Here is a 17,324-nt window from a genome sequence, read left to right as displayed (position 1 = left end):
CTGGCGGGGTGGCTCGACAGCAGCCCCGGCCCCCCCGCCGCCGAAACTTTCCGGCACTTCACAGCACGGGGTTTCCCCGCCATCCTCGCCCCGTCCCGAGCACCGCCGCCTCTCCCCCGGCTCTGCCCGCCCGGCCCAAGACCGCCCTCAGGCAGGACCCTCCATCTCCTCGGGGACGGCACCCCCGACACGATCCCGCCGGCGGGAGCGCACCCAGGCCCTGCTTCCCCGCGCCGCCGCCGCAGAGCCAGCCCCGCGCGGCCCCCCCGCCGCCACCGGCCGCGCCTCACCGTCCGCCAGCAGCTCAGCGAGGGCCGGGGCCGGGGCCGGGGCCGCGCCGCCGCCCGCCGGCTCCTCCATGCTGGCAGGTGCCGGGACCGCGCGTCACTCCCGGGCGGCGGCGCGCGGCGATGATGGCGAAGGCGCGCGACGGAACGGGGCCGCCCCGCGAGCGGGCGGGCTGGTGGCAGCGGCGGCGCGCGTGGTGAGCGCGGGGCCGGGCCTGGCGGGGCAGCGCGGGCAGCGGGGGCAGCGGGGAGCGGGCGGACTGTGGCGGCAGCGGCACCCGGAAAGCTCCAGCAAACGAGAGCGAGCGCACGCAGGGGTGGTCGGGCCGCCGCCCCCGCCGTGCGGGGAGAGGCGGAGGGAGCTGGGCCTGTAGCGGGAGGACGGGAGGCAGCGGACCTGGGCTAAGGCAGCGGCGGTTCTCGCCGGACATGAGGAAAAACTTTCTCCGTGAGGCCCGCGGGTCAGGGCTGGGCAGGGGCTGCCCGGAGCGCCTGGTCCGGACTCAGAACCGGGACTTGCCTGGCGGCCCGATCGGTCCGTGCTGAGGGAAATGGCACACACCGGCGGTACCGCGGGTGTCACCAGGTACAGCGGGGCGCAGGTGGTGGCAACAGGCGTGTTTTGACACTGTGCAAGGGAGGGACAAACTTTTTAGCAGGGCTTGTTACGACAGGACAGCGGGTAATGGTGTTAAACTAAAAGAAGAGAGGTTCAGACTAAAAATGAAGAAGGAATTTTTTACAATTAGGATGTTGAAACACTGGCCCAGGTTGCACAGAGAGGTGGTGGATGCCCCATTCCTGAAGACATCCCAGGCCAGGCTGGACAGGGCTCTGAGCAACCTGATCTAGTTGAAGATGTCCCTGCTCATTGCAGGGGGTTGGACTAGGTGACCTCTGAAGGTCACTTCACCTTCTTGCAGGATGCTTTACTGAAAAGCAAGTCCAGTTTAAGCTCTAATGCTTTGCTGTGTGGCCCATGAGAAACAGCTGAATTACTTATACTGCAAATACTGTTTGTTTTTCCAGATGCTGAAAGGATTGTTAATTATACATGATTGGCGACATCGTAGAAACTGAACAATGCCAAGTAAAGGATCCCATGGATTTGTTTCATTCTGGGCAAGTTGTAAAAATATGTGCCCCTATGGTCCGCTATTCAAAGTAAGTAACTGTCAACTATGTCAGGTTTTTTTTGTCTGAGGAAGTTTATCTTGACTGGAAAAACAAAGATTATTACCTTTTTCAATTATTTGAAACAGAGATAGATGTGGGACATGTTTTATCTTATTATTGTAATTGGACATCCCCACAGTACTGCATATCAGAACAGCTTTTTAGAATAGCTAATCAGAAAAAATTCTTTACTATCTACCTCTTAATTTTCATATGTCTGCAGGTTGGCTTTCAGAACCTTGGTTAGGAAGTACAGTTGTGATTTGTGTTACACACCAATGATAGTGGCAGCTGATTTTGTGAGATCTGCAAAAGCCAGAGACAGCGAATTCACAACAAACAAAGGTATTTTTTTAATAAATCATTGCCTTGTCAGAATGTTTTATGTGGTGATAGGCCAAATTGGCCAAGTGAATGAAGTCTGTCACACAACTTGACATCCGTTAACAATTTTGGTATACCGTATCTGATGGATTGTAAAACCACAGAAATATTCTAAGTGACAGTAAGCACACCCAAGTGATAGTGTGGAAAATCTTATCTCCACATGAAATCGGGGCCTCCAAACTGATTTAGATGTGTGGTGGTTTGATCACACATAGCTGTCCAGTAGCTATGCACCCACACAGCTGCTCACTTGTTCCTCTTCCATGCCCCCCAGCAGCACAGGGGGAGAATAGGAATCACAGAATCACAGAATGTTAGGCGTTGCAAGTGACGTCAAAAGATCATCTGGTCCAGTCCCCCTGCTAGAGAAGGAACACCTAGATGAGGTTACACAGGAATGTGTCTGGGCAGGTTTTGAATGTCTCCAGAGAAGGAGACTCCACAACCCCCCTGAGCAGCCTATTCCAGTGCTCTGTCACCCTCACTGTGAAGAAGTTTCTTCTCATATTTAAGTGGAACCTCTTGCGTTCCAGTTTGTACCCATTGCCCCTTGTCCTATCATTGGTTGTCATCAAGAAAAGCCTGACTCCATCCTCGTGACACTCACCTTTTACATTATTTATGAACATTAATGAGGTCACACCTCAGTCTCCTCCAAGCTAAAGAGACCCAGCTCCCTCAGCCTTTCCTCATAAGGGAGATGCTCCACTCCATCATCTTTGTTGCTCTGCGCTGGACTGTCTCCAGCAGTTCCCTGTCCTTCTTGAACTGAGGGGCCCAGAACTGGACACAACATTCCAGGTGTGGTCTCACCAGGGCAGAGTAGAGGGGAAGAAGAACCTCTCTCAACCTACTAACCACCCCCCTTCTCATACACCCGAGGATGCCATTGGCCTTCCTGGCCACAAGGGCACAGTGCTGGCTCATGGTCATCCTGCTGTCCACCAGGACCCCCAGGTCCCGTTCCCCTACGCTGCTCTCTAACAGGTCGTTCCCCAACTTCTTATGGAACCTGGGGTTGTTCCTGCCCAGATGCAAGATTCCACACTTGCCCTTGTTATATTTCATTAAATTTTTCCCTGCCCAACTCTCAAGCCTGTCCAGGTCTCGCTGGATGGCAGCACCGCCTTCTGGAGTATCAGCCACTCCTCCCAGCTTGGTGTCATCAGCAAACTTGCTGACAGTACACTCTATTCCCTCATCCAAGTCATTGATGAATATATTGAATAGTACTGGTCCCAGTACTGACCCTTGAAGGACTCCACTAGATACAGGCCTCCAAGTTGACACTGTCCCATTGACCACGACTCTCTGGCTTCTTTCCTTCAACCAGTTCGCAGTCCACCTCACTACCCGATCATCCAGTCCACACTTCCTCAGTTTAGCTGTGAGGATCCTGTGAGAGACAGTATCAAATGCTTTACTGAAATCAAGATAGACCACATCCACCACTCTATCATCATCTATCCACCTGGTTATGTCCTCATAAAAGGCTATGAGGTTGGTTAAGCAGGACTTCCCCTTGGTGAAGCCATGATGACTGCCCCTAATGACCCTATTGCCTTTGATATGCCTTGAGATGACACCAAGGATAAGTTGTTCAATCACCTTTCCAGGGATGGAGGTGAGGCTGACTGGTCTACAGTTACCCAAGTCCTCCTTGCCCTTTTTGAAGACTGGAGTGACATTTGCTTCCCTCAGTCCTCAGGCACCTCTCCCATTTCCCACGACTTAGCAAAGATGATGGAGAGTGGCCTAGCAATGACTTCAGCCAGCTGCCTCAGCACCTGCAGGTGCATCCCATCAGGACCCATGGATTTATGGATGTCCAGATTGCTTAACTGGTCGTTAACCCAGTCCTCATCAACCAGGGCAAACTCCTCCATTCCCCTGACTTCCTCTGGGGCCTCAGGGGTACGGGGCTCCTCAGGACAGCCTCCAGCAGTGAAGAAGCAAAGGAAGAGCAAAGGCAAGAAAAACTTGCTTGATCAAGATAAATACAGCTTAATAAGTGAAGAAAGAAGGAGAAAAAAAAACAAGTGATGCAGAGGCAATCACTTTCCACTTCACACCAGCAGACCAATGGCCAGCCAGTCTGCAAGCGACAACCACCCTGGAACACAATTTCTGTGTCCCAGCCCCCTTTCTTCATCCCTTGCTGCTCCAGTTTTATTGCTGAACTTGATGTTGTGCAGTGTGCAATATTCTCTGGGCCAGTTGGGGTCAGCTGTCCCAGCCATGTCCACTCCCAGTTTCTTGCCTACCTCAATCTGTTTGCCGGGGATGGGGGGACTGAGTGAGAAAAAGTTTTGTCACTGTGCAAGTCCTGTGTAGCAATAGCCAAAGCACTGGTGCATTATCAACACTGGTTTTGTCACAAAATCCAAAACACAGTACCATACAGATTGCTATAAATATACTTCAAATACAGTTAAAAATTAACTCCATGCCAGCCAGAGCCAGTACAGGATGGTAGGAAGATTCTTTTCCGAGCAATTGCTGTTTCTTGTGTCTTTCAGAGACGAACAGTTAACTCACCAGGAAAAACTTTCTGGTCTCTAACAAAACTAAGGTGTTGCTAAAGATGAAAAGATTAATAGGCCAGACATTGATACAGTGGAATCAAGGACTGATAAAAGAAGCAGTTTCAAATTAGCTGGAGTAGAAAGGGAGGGGTGGTTGGTGGTTGGTGAACTCCTTGAGATTTTGATGGGTGATAAAAAGGAGCAAAAAGAGACCAGGAGGTTCACAGAATCACAGAATGTTAGGGATTGGAAGGGACCTCAAAAGATCATCTAGTCCGATCCCCCTGCCGGAGCAGGAACACTTACACAGTGAGGTTACACAGGAATGTGTCCAGGCGGGTTTTGAATGTCTCCAGAGGAGGAGACTCCACAACGCCCCTGGGCAGCCTGTTCCAGTGTTCTGTCACCCTCACCATGAAGAAGTTTCTTCTCAAATTTAAGTGGAACCTCTTGTATTCCAGTTTGAACCTATTACCCCTTGTCCTACCGTTGGTTGTCACCAAGAAGAGCCTGGCTCCATCTTCCTGACACACACCTTTTATATATTTGTAAACATTAATAAGGTCACCCCTCAGTCTCCAAAGGTTGAAAGTTGAAGCATGGCCGGGGTTGATGAGGAGAAGCAAGGCTTCAGGCATGGTACAGAAACATAACCAAAACAAAAGGAAGGAGTATAAGAAGTTGTACAGAGCCCTGGCTGTAAAGCAAAAGATAAAAGTGATGTGAAATATGTGGGAAGATGTGACAATAATGGTACAGATCTGCTGGCCTGAAGTGGCTGCAGAAGAAGAGTGTAACAAGGAACACACAAGCATAGGCCGCAACCGCAGGAATGAAGAGAGCGCTGCTAACGTGCTAGTAAGATCAGCATGCAGGATTTATGAAATGTGATTATTTAATCTATTCAGACCACTGAATTGGTGGTTTCATAAGTGTATATGTAATAGCAGGGGAAGTATATATTGTTATTTTGGCACTGGCTGTTTACTATTGTGCATTATTCAAATAGAGCAGAGCAATTTCAGAGAAAAGTCACATTGGGAAACACAGGTAGACTCTCTTATTAGTGGAATTCAACTTTTAGAAGCATGAATAATTCTTTATGTGTAAAAATAAAGAACGTAAGTAACAATATGTATGGCTCAAAGCTCCACAGAGCGACCAGTTTTCCCCCTTTGAATTTACTTATATTTCCAATCTACTCAACAGCCTGTGACATTGAAGTTCCACACTTCAGATATGTAGTGTATTCTGGGGGGTGCAGGGGCAGGGAAAGAGGAAATTCTCCTTTATGCTGTAACTTTGCTGCCTGATAACAAGGGGTGCAAAATGAAATGTTCTAGTGTTTCAAACATCTTATCACTATTCACTTCTTTCATGCTGGCCTTAATTTTATAGGCCTCTAAAACATTCTGCCTCAGACAGCTTTGCCAAGATTATAATATTTATATTGTTAGCTTTTATGATTTTAACAAGTAGCTCCACAACAGGTTGTGAAATTTTACTGTGTTTTTGTTTAACTTCCTGGCTGTTTGGGATTTTGTATTCTTATTACTGGAGTAGGTTTGGAATCTACAATTGCAATTTCTGTTTTCGATTTTCTTCAGCATTGATGTTTCTTTGTTGCATATTTCTCAAGCAGAGGTAGCTGTTCTTTGTGGGTGCTGCTAAAAAATTAATATGACTAGACTTGGTATTTTTATTACCTAATCCTCAACCAAAAAAAATGGGAGTGTGGGATTATTCCAAAATATTAGCTGTAACAATATAAATCTCTTCAGCTGGAGCTCTGTATTGAATGGATGCTGTTTTGAAAATATGCAAGGGATTGTTTTTTGCTTGCTGGATTTTTAGGTAACTTCTAGAAGTGTTTCAGCTTGATTGAGAGGGCACTGCTGCCTTTCTGACTTAAGCTCCACTACTTCAAGAACTACTTCTTTTTCACTAAAACAGAAAAGTCTTCAGAAGCACTTGTGGTCTTTTCAGTACCAGAAGTGCATTTGCTTTGTGCACTTGCTTTGTACATTTGCTGGATCATCTCTTTCCATCAGGGCTCAGATATCCCGCTTTCTCTTGACTGCAGCAATTGTTTATATGGTAAGTGAGTGCTAAGACTGTTTGAGATATTTTTAGATGCCTTTAATGTAATGCAGTAGCTGTAAAAGAGGAGAGCGTGTTCCAAATGACCATCTGGCTCTCTGCAGGGGCTTAGTAAACCACAAGTAGTTCAACAAACCCAAGTTGAGGAGCACTGACACTTTGGTTTCCCACTTGAGACAAAGCTGCTAAAGCTGCCTGTGTCCGTGTGTTCTCATTCCAGCTCTGCATATCACACTGTGGATAAAAAGCAGCCATGTTGGCACAGAAGGTAGGAAAAGATAGACTGGGATAAGGAAGGGCAAAGCCTTTGGGGTTTTTAGCTCCTTTCTGAAGGGTTGGTTCTGTAAAAAAGCGTACTGGTTTCAGCTGGGGTAGGGTTAATTTTCTTCCTAGTAGCTGGTATAGTGCTGTGTTCTGGATTTAGTATGAGAAGAATCTTGATAATACACTGATGTTTTGGTTATTGCCAAGCAATGTTTATACCAAGTTGTCACATCCCGCCATCCGGTATGAGGGGAGAAGTGACTCAGGTTTGTGGGTCCCCCTCGTTTGGAAGACAGTACACACAGTATTTAAGGTCCACAAACAAAAGGCTTTTATTTTGCACCATGGCCCAAATGGTATTTGATTTGGTGACAGAAGGATTTACATTGTTGTAGGTTTGATTGGTAAACATAAAAATTTTGTGGCATATGCAGGGTTGTAAATCTTATGTTACTTATAAAAGGGAAAGCAAAAAAGGTAGAAGTATCGGAAAGAAAAGAGAGAGAGACTTCACCATCCTTATGGCTCCACTTTATGTGTGATGGAGTTCGCAGTCTCAGGTCCAGCAATGTCCAGTGTCCTCTGATGTCTTGTTCAGTTCATGTGGTGAGACTGGTGGGCAGAGTGATCTTCAGGATGGTGGGTGGGCGCCGCCAGTGCTTGTACAAGGTGGACCTTTATAGCCCTCTGGGTTGCCTGCTTGCGTAACTTCTGGTCTTTTCTGGAGATGTTATTGTGAAAGAGAGAAAAGTCTGGGGGGAAGGGGTGATTGCGAAAGATTGACAAATCTCCAGCCATGTTGAAGGCTCTTGGCTTTTCCCTTTGTGCTGTGCTGGGCGTATCAGAAGGTGGAGCTGTGTGCCCTCTGGCATGTGTCCCCCACCTCCTGTATTGACCAGCCAGCCTGGTCTGTGACTTGTCTTTGATATGTAAATCGCAATTCACCTTATACTGAATGTATCATCTCCTGTGTCTGGATGAACTGGTTTTGCCACAATGTTTCAGCCATTATACTTATCAGTACATGACACAAGTCAAGCACTTTTCATTTAGAAAGCTGCAGGTGCACAAGAAGCTGGGAGGGAGCACAGCCAGGACAACTGACCTAAACTGGCCAAAGGGATACTCCATACCATAAGATGCCATGCTCAGTATATATTTGGAGGGAAGAAGGAAGGGCAGGACATTCAGAGTGATGACATTTGTCTTCCCAAGTAACCATTACATGTAATGGAGCCCTGCTGTCCTGGGGATGGCTGAACACCTGCCTGCCCATGGGAAGCAGTGAATGCATTCTTAGTTTTGCATTGCTTGCATCCGTGGCTTTTGCTTTACCTGTTAAACTGTCTTTATGTCAACCCACAAGTTTTCTCACTTTTCTGATTCTCTCCCGCATCCCATGGGGTGAGGAGCGAGCAAGCGGCTGCGTGGTGCTGAGTTGCTGGCTGAGGTTACACCACAACAGCAAGTTTCCCACCTGGCAAGACAGACAGCTGTCTCAGCGCGGCAAAGACACAGTGTTCAGACAAGAAGGGGCAGGCTAGAAGGGGAAGCACAATGGCTGCTGAAAAATAAAGAATACTTAGTTTCATATATCAGCTTTGTGAAAGATAAGCATCTAAGCAGTTTCAATCAGAAAAAGTATAAGTTGAGCCAGCAGCAGCCATCTAGGCCACATGTTTGTCTGAATTCCCACCTATCTCAATAGACATTTAGTAACCACTGGTCAGCTACCTGTATTTATTTGTAATCTGGGGCTCATAGGGTCACAAAAAGAGTTGAGTTTGGAAGGACCTCTGTAGATCATGTTATCCAGCACCCATGCTCAAGCGGGGTCATCTAGAACCAGTTGCCCAGGAGCGTCACCAGACAGCTTTTCAATATATGAAAACATTAAACATTTAGAATTTCTTCTTTTTATTTTGTTGGTTTGTTTGGGTTTTTTTTAATTTCTAAATATCTTTTCTTTGGAGTAGGTGATCGTCCATTGATTGTTCAGTTTGCTGCTAAAGAAGCACAGGTTTTGTGTGATGCTGCCCGTATCGTCTGTCCTTTTGCAGATGGAATAGACCTGAACTGTGGCTGTCCTCAGAGGTAAAGTTTTGAAAAAGCTGGATAAATATGATGAAATCATTTGAGAATAAAGAATGCTGGTCTTCATTTTCATAGTAACTTCTGTCTTAACTTATAAATAGACTTTGACAGAGAAACAGCTTTTTAACCTGTCAGGAATGTCTCTGTGGCAAGGCACTGTTCTGAATGTTCTGAGATGCCTGTCACCATGGTGAGACTGGGAAAACCAGGTGTATTTGCCAGCTTACCTTTTTTCATTTCTGAGATATTGAGTGTTGGCTCAGAAGGAAAGTGTCCATCCCTTCTCAACAGCTGTTAAATATGCATTACCAAAAAGAGCTTGCTGCAAATAACTTGGAGAGTGTTTTGAGAAATGATGTGGCAATTCCCAAAATAACGAGACAAATCCCTGATGTCTCAGACTTCTGCAAATGAAGGATCGTCTCTAAAATATAATTATACAGATTATATTATTCTGGAAGTGCTGAAAATAATTTCTTCTATCTTTTATTAGGTTTATAAATACAGTGACTTAGTGATCTACTTTTCACTTAAATTGATTAAGATTTTGTCTTGACAGTGAAACAAAGTAGTAATGCATAAATGAAGATTCTTGCTAACTCATTCAGTTGAGAACTATTTCTTACATGCTTGTCAGGCAGTCTTTTTCCAAGTGAAGACCTCAAAGATAAATGTAGGAACGTAAAAGAAAATACTTAATTTGTCTATTCTAATTAGGTTGTCTTGACTTAAAATTATAATATTAAAATTATAATATTTGAGAAAACTTTTCTGGAGAGATCTCAGACTTCAGAATGGAAATGTATGTTTTTTTCTAAGCTAACTACTGTTAAGTATGCCAAACTGTAAGTTCCTTTTAGGCCAAAAATATATGCTTACATTTGAATCCTTTGTTTCTCGTGTGTGCTGGTTTCAAAATAACATAACTTTGTGCACTTAATCTGCCTTTATTAGAAAAAAATGTTTGAGAAAAAAACTGCTGCTGCTAAGGCAAAGTTTACTCCTGCTAATCAAAATAAAGTGTTTTACAGTTGAGGGAAAACAGAATATTACTGAAATCATATCCTTCCTTGCACTCCAAAATCTTCCTTTTCAATCCAAATTTTCTGTTTAAAAGAAATCCATGATCCAATGGAAAAGGAAACATCAAACTATTTTATATATGATATAAACCATCATTGATTAAATGCTAATTTATCTTGTGAGTCCATTTTGTGGACAGAAAATTGAACTGGAAGAGATTAGTAACTTGCCCAAAGTTCTAACAGCACAATGGAGACTGAATGGGGATCTAAAAGCTGGTGTCAAACAACAAAGAAATCATTGATTTACAGCCAGTACTATCTCTGTTTATTCAGCTACACATTCCAAAGGTCCTAAGGAAAGAAACTGATCTATTTGACTGAAATGGGTTTGCATTTTTTCAAATCTAGAGTACAAATGTTCTTTTTCTTTTAAAGATGGGCAATGTCAGAAGGTTATGGTGCTTGCTTAATAAATAAACCAGAGCTCATTCAAGATATGGTGAGACATGTACGGAATCAGATCGACAACCCTGGATTTTCAGTATCTATTAAAATAAGGTAGGTCTAACTTAAGTGCTTCTTACTACTTTGTGGTACATGGAAGAATCCTTTTAACTTTTTTTAAGTAAACATATTAGTGTAATAGTTACACTATACTTTAATATATCGAATTCTGTTATTACACATTGTAATTATTTTCTTACATTTGAAGACTGCTGAGATTTTTTGACCCCAGATGGTGGAAGACTATCTGGGGCAAACAATCCCAGGCTTAGATAGTAGAACCAGCACAGCCTTTGATGGCTTACCTAGATAACCTACTGGATGCTAGAGTTTTCTTGCCATCCAAACGACATGAAAGCACAAGCTAAAAGGTCTAGGGTTCCATACAAGAAAAGCAATGCATGATCTGTACTGTCACAAGCATTTACTTTGTGAGCTGTTAGAGGCCACGGTTGCCATTTGGCTATAAAGGGAAGAGTAACAAAACTGGGAACTCATCCTCACAGCTGCTGTAAGGAACACGTCCTGCTTCCCTTCATCACTTCTGAAACTTCTCTAAACCACTTCACCAGCTATTTATCCACACATCCCATGTGGCTTTTGCATATCTGTCAGTTAAATTTCAACTCAGTTTGCAGTCCTTCAGGAAAGGGGAACTAGTATAAATCAGATTTTTTTTCATAAAATACGCAAAAATAATGATGTTTATTTTAGAATATTTTGGGCACCCTTGCTTAATGTCTATAAAATTTACCATGTGCATTTCGGATATGTGATTTAATTAGGAAGTGCTGAATTAAATAGTGATTTCAATACATTAAACTCATATGTCTTTATTAAACAAATTAAACAGTAGTATTTTCTTTATTTATACTGTTATACAAACCTGTGGTAACTCCTCCTTAGGGAGGAGGCTTTTTGTACAATTCAGGTAACTTACTATCTAATGTTTTCATTCCTTGGAATTTTAGGATCCATGAGGACTTAAAAAGAACAGTTGACCTTTGTCAAAAAGCCGAAGCAACTGGAGTTTCATGGATTACAGTACATGGGAGAAGTGTTCAAGAAAGACATCAGCCTGTACATTATGATGCAATTAAAATAATTAAACAAAGCACGTCTATACCTGTTGTGGCTAATGGAGACATTAAAACTTTAAAAGATGCTGAAAATGTTCATCACTTGACAGGAGCAGATGGTAAGATTATACATACTCTATTTTCTAAGTAAACTTACAAATCAGATTTCAACGTATTTATTTTGGCTGTAAGTAGGACATGATTTGAGTGCTTTTCGCTCTTTGAGGAGACAAATGAAAGAGGATATTTTAGATGACTTTGGATTCTCATAAACAGAATCACTTGTAATCATCAGAGCACTAGAGCACTGTTATTCAAAGCCACAAGTAATGATTTCTAAGGCAAATTACAAAAGCTCTTTGCTTAATTATGCTGTCTCATCACTCAGTAGTGGAGTTCAGTTCACTTCAGATATTCATTCCATCTCTTTATGGAGCTGATCATCTTTTAAAGAACTGTAAACTTCCACTTGGAAATCTCTACTTCCTGCACACAGAGCAGATTTCTTACAGCTAGAATATGGCAGAAAAAAGAAATATTGCTAAGCCAAATCCTTAACAGTTAAGATGGTTAGCTTCAAGGACACAGTGAGTGTTTGCACTCTCATATCTGTATGTATTTATGTCATCATACACTTCAGTGGTAGAATTTTGGGGTAAAGGATTGCCCTGAAGTTATTTAGGCAGAATAGATTCCTGCAACTGTCTATGGTTTCAAGACAATATGGAAATTCAGTATATGTTTTGAAGAGGTGATCTGTATCTATACACTTTGGATCTCACAGCTAGAGAATAACAGGACAGAGAACAGTAGGTAGTGTTACATGGAAACGTTCATGTGGCGGGTCTCTTTTGACACTATTGGTATTTAATGGCAGCAATAAAAACTAGTTGAAGAGAAGAAGAGACTAAGTGTGATAGATTATGTGTTGACAGTGCAGGAAAACAGAATCTCTTAATCACAGAAAAATTACAATAGAATTTCTATGGGTTTGTCTGACAATTTGGAATTATAGTTGTAAATACACTTCAGAAAGATTTACTGCAGATCAAGAACCCTGAGATTTATATAATTGAGACATTGAGCTCTTACTGGAGGAAGGATTCTACGTCAGTGAATCAGCTGAGTTGCACTAAAAATAACTAAATTTAGCGTATTACTACCCTTGTGTCTTTCCGTCATAATTGTGTGTTAAAAAGGCAGGCTTGTGTGTGTAGTAAATAAAAACAAAATGGTATTGAATTGCAGTTTCAAAAGTAGGGAAGAAAGGCTTCTGTGTCCTGCATTTCATTTCAAAATTTCTGGCAGGATATGTCATGAATTGGAATGCATTGACAGGTATTGTAGTACTCCGAAGTTTGGATCGTTAAACAGATTTCTCTGATCCAGCTATAATGATTATCCCTGTTGTTCTCCCATTGCTTGTCTGTAAGCTTTGGGTGGTTGTCCTGAGGGATGTTATACAAAATCTACAGGAAGACCTAATGTAAAATGTAAACTATAATGTAACTTACTGCTTTCATTTCCAATTTGAAGGTACAATGGTGGCTCGAGGACTCTTAGCAAATCCGGCAATGTTTGCAGGATACGAAGAGACACCTTTGGAGTGCATCCAGGACTGGGTTGACATTGCTCTTGAGCATGGAACTCCTTTTACGTGTTTTCACCACCACTTGATGTACATGATGGAACGCATAACTTCAAAACAAGAGAAAAAAGTTTTTAATGCTTTATCAAGTACCTCAGCAGTACTAGATTATCTGAACGACCATTATGGCGTGTGATAACTGAAAGTGTTTTAGTTCTATGTAAACTTGTATTTTGCAACTGTCGACACATTGTTGAAGTTTTAATTGGGTTCCTACTTATAAGTCATACTCATATATTGCATATTTTCAACACAGCATAACATTCTGATCAGGATAATACTTTAGTATTTTTATGTCAGCATTTTTCACTCCAGAAAATATTCCAGATTGCACAAATGTTGTGTTCTATTTAAAATGCACTACTACACAGAGGATTATTGTAAGATTCCAGTAATTTTTTTTCACCAGACAATTGCTCACAGCAATGTGTTTGCAAAACTAGGGCCTTTCTTATGTGAAACCTCCTAAATTCAGAACAACTACTCAGAAATAACACCAAGAATTTGAGACCAAAAGAATATGAAGGGAGCAATTATAGGCATTTTTGCCTTAACTGATATAAGCTGTACTTTTGAATACATTTTTCAGGTTTAAAGACTGTGAGGCCATGAGGCCCAGCATAGTATCCTCTTTAAAATAAAATGTTTCTTTTGCTGTCTTAAACTTTCTAAACTTGCTTACAACTCAGAAGAATTCCACACTTCATATAGTGAAAGAAGCCTAGAACAGATAAATGACAGAAAGAAGGAAAGAGTAAAATGGGGAGATAGTTTAAAGTAATTACAAACGACTGAATCTAAATTAAAAGACTTGAAAGTTCAACCTAACTAAATTCAGGTTTTTTTATCTACTGTATAATAATTATATAAAAGACTAAATCCTTGTCATATACCAAAACAGAACTTTGTAGGTCAAAGAAAAGCTAACAGATTCTCTCAGTGGGCTCTTACAGTCCTTTCTGCCTGCTGGCATGTTGCTTATCAAAGCATGACAGCCACTTGGCTTAGAATCTTTGTATAGAAGGGAAATCGTGAAAATTAGAACAAGATAATAACATTACAGACCAGCTGCATTTGTTCTGCAAGGGAAATTTCACAAATCTGTGCAGTACAATTATTTGTAATCAAATAATTTGTTTTCTTTATATGTTTACACATAAATTCATACCAGAAATTGCTTCGTTTTCTGACTCTGATACTTCTGTGAATATACAAGTAAATAGTTCTAAATTTTCTAAATAAATTACTTGGTTTTGTATGCAACTGTAATTTTTTTTTTATTACACTATAAACTGTGACAACCTGGGGGAGGGATGGTTGCTTTTGATAGTACTCCCCAAATCTTTTAATCATTCAACTACCTACATTCTCACAATTCTTTTAATGCAATGGCATAAAAGACTTGATGATTTTTTTATAGCTAATATGTTCCAATTTAGGCACATGAACAAAAGTTTGAAAGACACAACCATCAAGTCCAGGTCACTATTTAAGACACCGAAGTTATGTAGCTCTTCTGATGTGGTCACCTTCCTGATGTGTTAACAAATGGAAAACTACAGACATGCTTTGCTGTCCTAGGCTAATTGACACAATCTCTACAGCCTTTTTTGGTGTGGTAGGTTCTCCATTCCTTCGTTTTTCTGGATTGTAATGTTTTCTTCACACTAGATGAGCACAATTATGTATGGCATTTCAGGTAAAACCCCAGCAATGACTTCTGCAGTTAATACTTTGCTTTCCTCAGCTAATATTCATCACGTAATTTATGAACTCCCAGTTTTACAGCAAAAGTTCTTATTTCCCAACTGCATGACATTGTATTTTGTACTGCTGAATTTCCAGTCTCAAATTCATCCAGCTATAGTGCAATGCTCAGTTCTCCTCAGTTCTGGAAATGCCTACAGCCCTCTGCATCAAAACTGAAAAGTAAAACTATACAACTGGGTTGTAGAAGAAAGGGATTCTTGAAAGTATTAACCAAGCCCTGTATTAGCATTTTCTTAAGATTTTTATTATTTGGCAAGCAACGGTTACTTGCTGTGAACTGTCCCATTGGCCACAAGCAGCAGAACAGAAAAAGTTATTTATTATAATCAAATAACACAAATGTAAGGTGTTTGGATTTGGCTTTTATTTTGTGTGTAATAGTGGGAAAACTTAATTTTTGAGGACTTTAAATACCTTGACCTATTTAGGAACTGAATACTTGGTGATTTTGAAGGCAACAGTTGTTGTGCCTGTGTGAGATCAATCAGAGATTTCTGCCTGAAGTACAAGACCTAGGTTGCTGTTAATATCACTCGTAATTAAGGAGTGCTTGATCTGGCCAATTATGCATCATAAAAGTCAACAGAAGTTTATCATCCTTTTTTGAGAGTTAAATTAATTGTATGTCTTCTTACTGTGTGGATTTTGTATGCATCTGAACACTTCACCGTGTTGACATAGAATAAACTGCAAAATTGCAGTCTTAAAGCCACACTCTTAACAGCCATACTGTTCAAATATACATAAATTGCTAAAGATGGGAGCTAGTTATTTAGCTTCAACTGTTGTTTTACAGTATGATCATATATCTCATTATAAGCCATTTGAATCGCACAGAATCACAGAACTGACTGCATTGGAAAAGACCTCAGAGATCGTAAAGTCCAAGCCTTGGTCCAACTCCAGTCCATTTACTAGATCATGGCACTAAGTGCCATGTCCAATCTCAGTTTAAAAACCTCCAGGGACGGCGAGTCCACCCCCTCCCTGGGCAGCCATTCCAATGCCTGACTACTCTCTCTGTAAAGAATTTCTTTCTAATATCCAGCCTAAATTTCCCCTGGCAGAGTTTAAGCCCATGTCCCCTTGTCCTATTGCTGACTGCCTGGGAGAAGAGACCAATCCCCACCTGGCTATAACTTCCTTTCAGGTAGTTATAGAGAGTGATGAAGTCACCTCTAAGCCTCCTCTTCTCCAGACTAAACAACCCCAGCTCCCTCAGCCTCTCCCCATAGGTCTGGCGTTCAAGTCCCTTCACCAGTCTTGTTGCTCTTCTCTGGACCCACTCCAGCACTGCAATATCTTTCCTGAACTGAACACAATACTCCAGGAGTGGCCTCACTGATGTAGAGTACAGGGGAAGGATCACTTCTGTTGTCCTGCTGACCATGCTATTTTTGATACAGTGCCATATTTTCATAATACCTGTACTTTCTTGCAACTTCTACCCTGCTGCACTAAAGTAATCCCATCTCCCTCACACAGCCTGCACAATCCCATTTTCCCCATTCCCTGCCATTGTTTCTTAGGTCTCTTCTCTATCTCAGGTTGATAGTTGGGCAAATGCAGCGTGTGATGAAGAGATAGCTGTCAGACAAGACAAACTAGAATGGAACATATTTGCTCAGCAGTAGGGAGATCTGACAGACATTTGCAGGAGGCTTCTCTCTGACCCTCAGGTTGCGTTCCAGGTTGGTGTGGAACACACAGCAGCTGCAGGGGCAGCGCACAGCAGTCCCCGCAGAGAGAGTCAGTCTGAGATCTTATGATGCCCCTGAAGCGAAAAAGCAGAATCAGAGTCTCTGGTAACAAGGATGTGCAAATCCAGCCCGTCATTGTGCAGCTAGGAAGAAGTACATAAGCAGCTCAGAAATGGAAACTGCTCTGTAAGTAAAGTCTTTAATAACATTTTAACAGCTTCGATAAAGTATAATGGCTGTAGGCCAATAGCTAAAATGCAATTACTGGGATGTACTAAGAGGTTATGTTTTGTCTATGCTTCTGATTAAATATGTTTATGAAAACATGTGAGAAATACTTCTGAAAACCCAGGCTGTTTGCACTGTGTAGATTGGATTGAAATGGCTGGTTGTGTCACTCTCCAGTGTTTGCTATGCATAAACAATTATTTGGGATGTAACCTTTCATCCAGACATTGCCTGGCAGCAACCAGGAAAATGTTAACACACTGGCTCCATCCCCAGGCCACAGACCTGGGAAATTTTAACTGCAAACAATTTCAGACTGTGAGCAGCTGCAAACAACTCTGCTCAAAACTGCTTATGCAAGAATTTCCTACCCAGTTTCAGTTCAGATGGATTAGAGTAACAAAAGCTACTATTCACAGCATTTAATCTGTCTCAATTTCATGGAAATTAATTGGGACTGAATTCCCAAAAGCAGGCACCTGTGTCAAGAGGGCTGGTGATGCCCAGCTAGACCAGGTAACCTCTTCCACCAGCAGC

General features: G+C 42.2%; 2 protein-coding genes across 5 annotated transcripts in view; one reads left to right on the top strand and one right to left on the bottom strand.

Annotated features, from left to right (window-relative positions):
• The window catches only part of COG5 (component of oligomeric golgi complex 5), a 186,828-nt gene extending 186,416 nt beyond the window's left edge, over positions 1 to 412 (bottom strand). For both annotated transcript variants that reach the window (XM_065857617.2, XM_071803429.1), the window contains exon 1: positions 291 to 412. In XM_065857617.2, coding sequence (XP_065713689.1) covers positions 291 to 360 — 70 coding nt within the window. In that variant the 5' untranslated portion in view covers positions 361 to 412. The remainder of the gene's footprint in view (positions 1 to 290) is intronic.
• Positions 368 to 14,347, top strand: DUS4L (dihydrouridine synthase 4 like). 3 transcript variants are annotated; one of them, XM_071803430.1, is made up of 8 exons: positions 368 to 484; positions 1,317 to 1,451; positions 1,687 to 1,808; positions 6,696 to 6,743; positions 8,716 to 8,833; positions 10,294 to 10,416; positions 11,334 to 11,560; positions 12,978 to 14,347. In XM_071803430.1, exons 2-8 carry the CDS (start codon positions 1,342 to 1,344, stop codon positions 13,223 to 13,225), a joined length of 996 nt encoding a protein of 331 aa, XP_071659531.1. In that variant the 5' UTR covers positions 368 to 484; positions 1,317 to 1,341; the 3' UTR covers positions 13,226 to 14,347. The 3 variants fall into 3 exon arrangements, with proteins under 3 accessions (XP_071659531.1, XP_065713716.1, XP_071659532.1); XM_071803431.1 differs by lacking the exon at positions 368 to 484 and adding an exon at positions 539 to 873; XM_065857644.2 differs by lacking the exon at positions 6,696 to 6,743.
• The last annotated feature ends 2,977 nt before the right edge of the window (positions 14,348 to 17,324 follow it).

Source organism: Patagioenas fasciata, chromosome 1, assembly GCF_037038585.1.
Source record: "Patagioenas fasciata isolate bPatFas1 chromosome 1, bPatFas1.hap1, whole genome shotgun sequence".
Lineage (NCBI taxonomy): Eukaryota > Metazoa > Chordata > Aves > Columbiformes > Columbidae > Patagioenas > Patagioenas fasciata.
This window is presented reverse-complemented; position numbering and strand designations above follow the sequence as displayed.

What these genes read in the sequence shown, in the direction of transcription:
- DUS4L (XM_071803430.1), top strand. Translation starts at nt 1,342, where the DNA reads ATGATTGGCGACATCGTAGAAACTGAACAATGCCAAGTAAAGGATCCC. An exon ending in CCTATGGTCCGCTATTCAAA is followed by an intron (nt 1,452 to 1,686) that starts GTAAGTAACTGT and finishes ATATGTCTGCAG; the next exon opens with GTTGGCTTTCAGAACCTTGG. An exon ending in TCACTTGACAGGAGCAGATG is followed by an intron (nt 11,561 to 12,977) that starts GTAAGATTATAC and finishes TCCAATTTGAAG; the next exon opens with GTACAATGGTGGCTCGAGGA.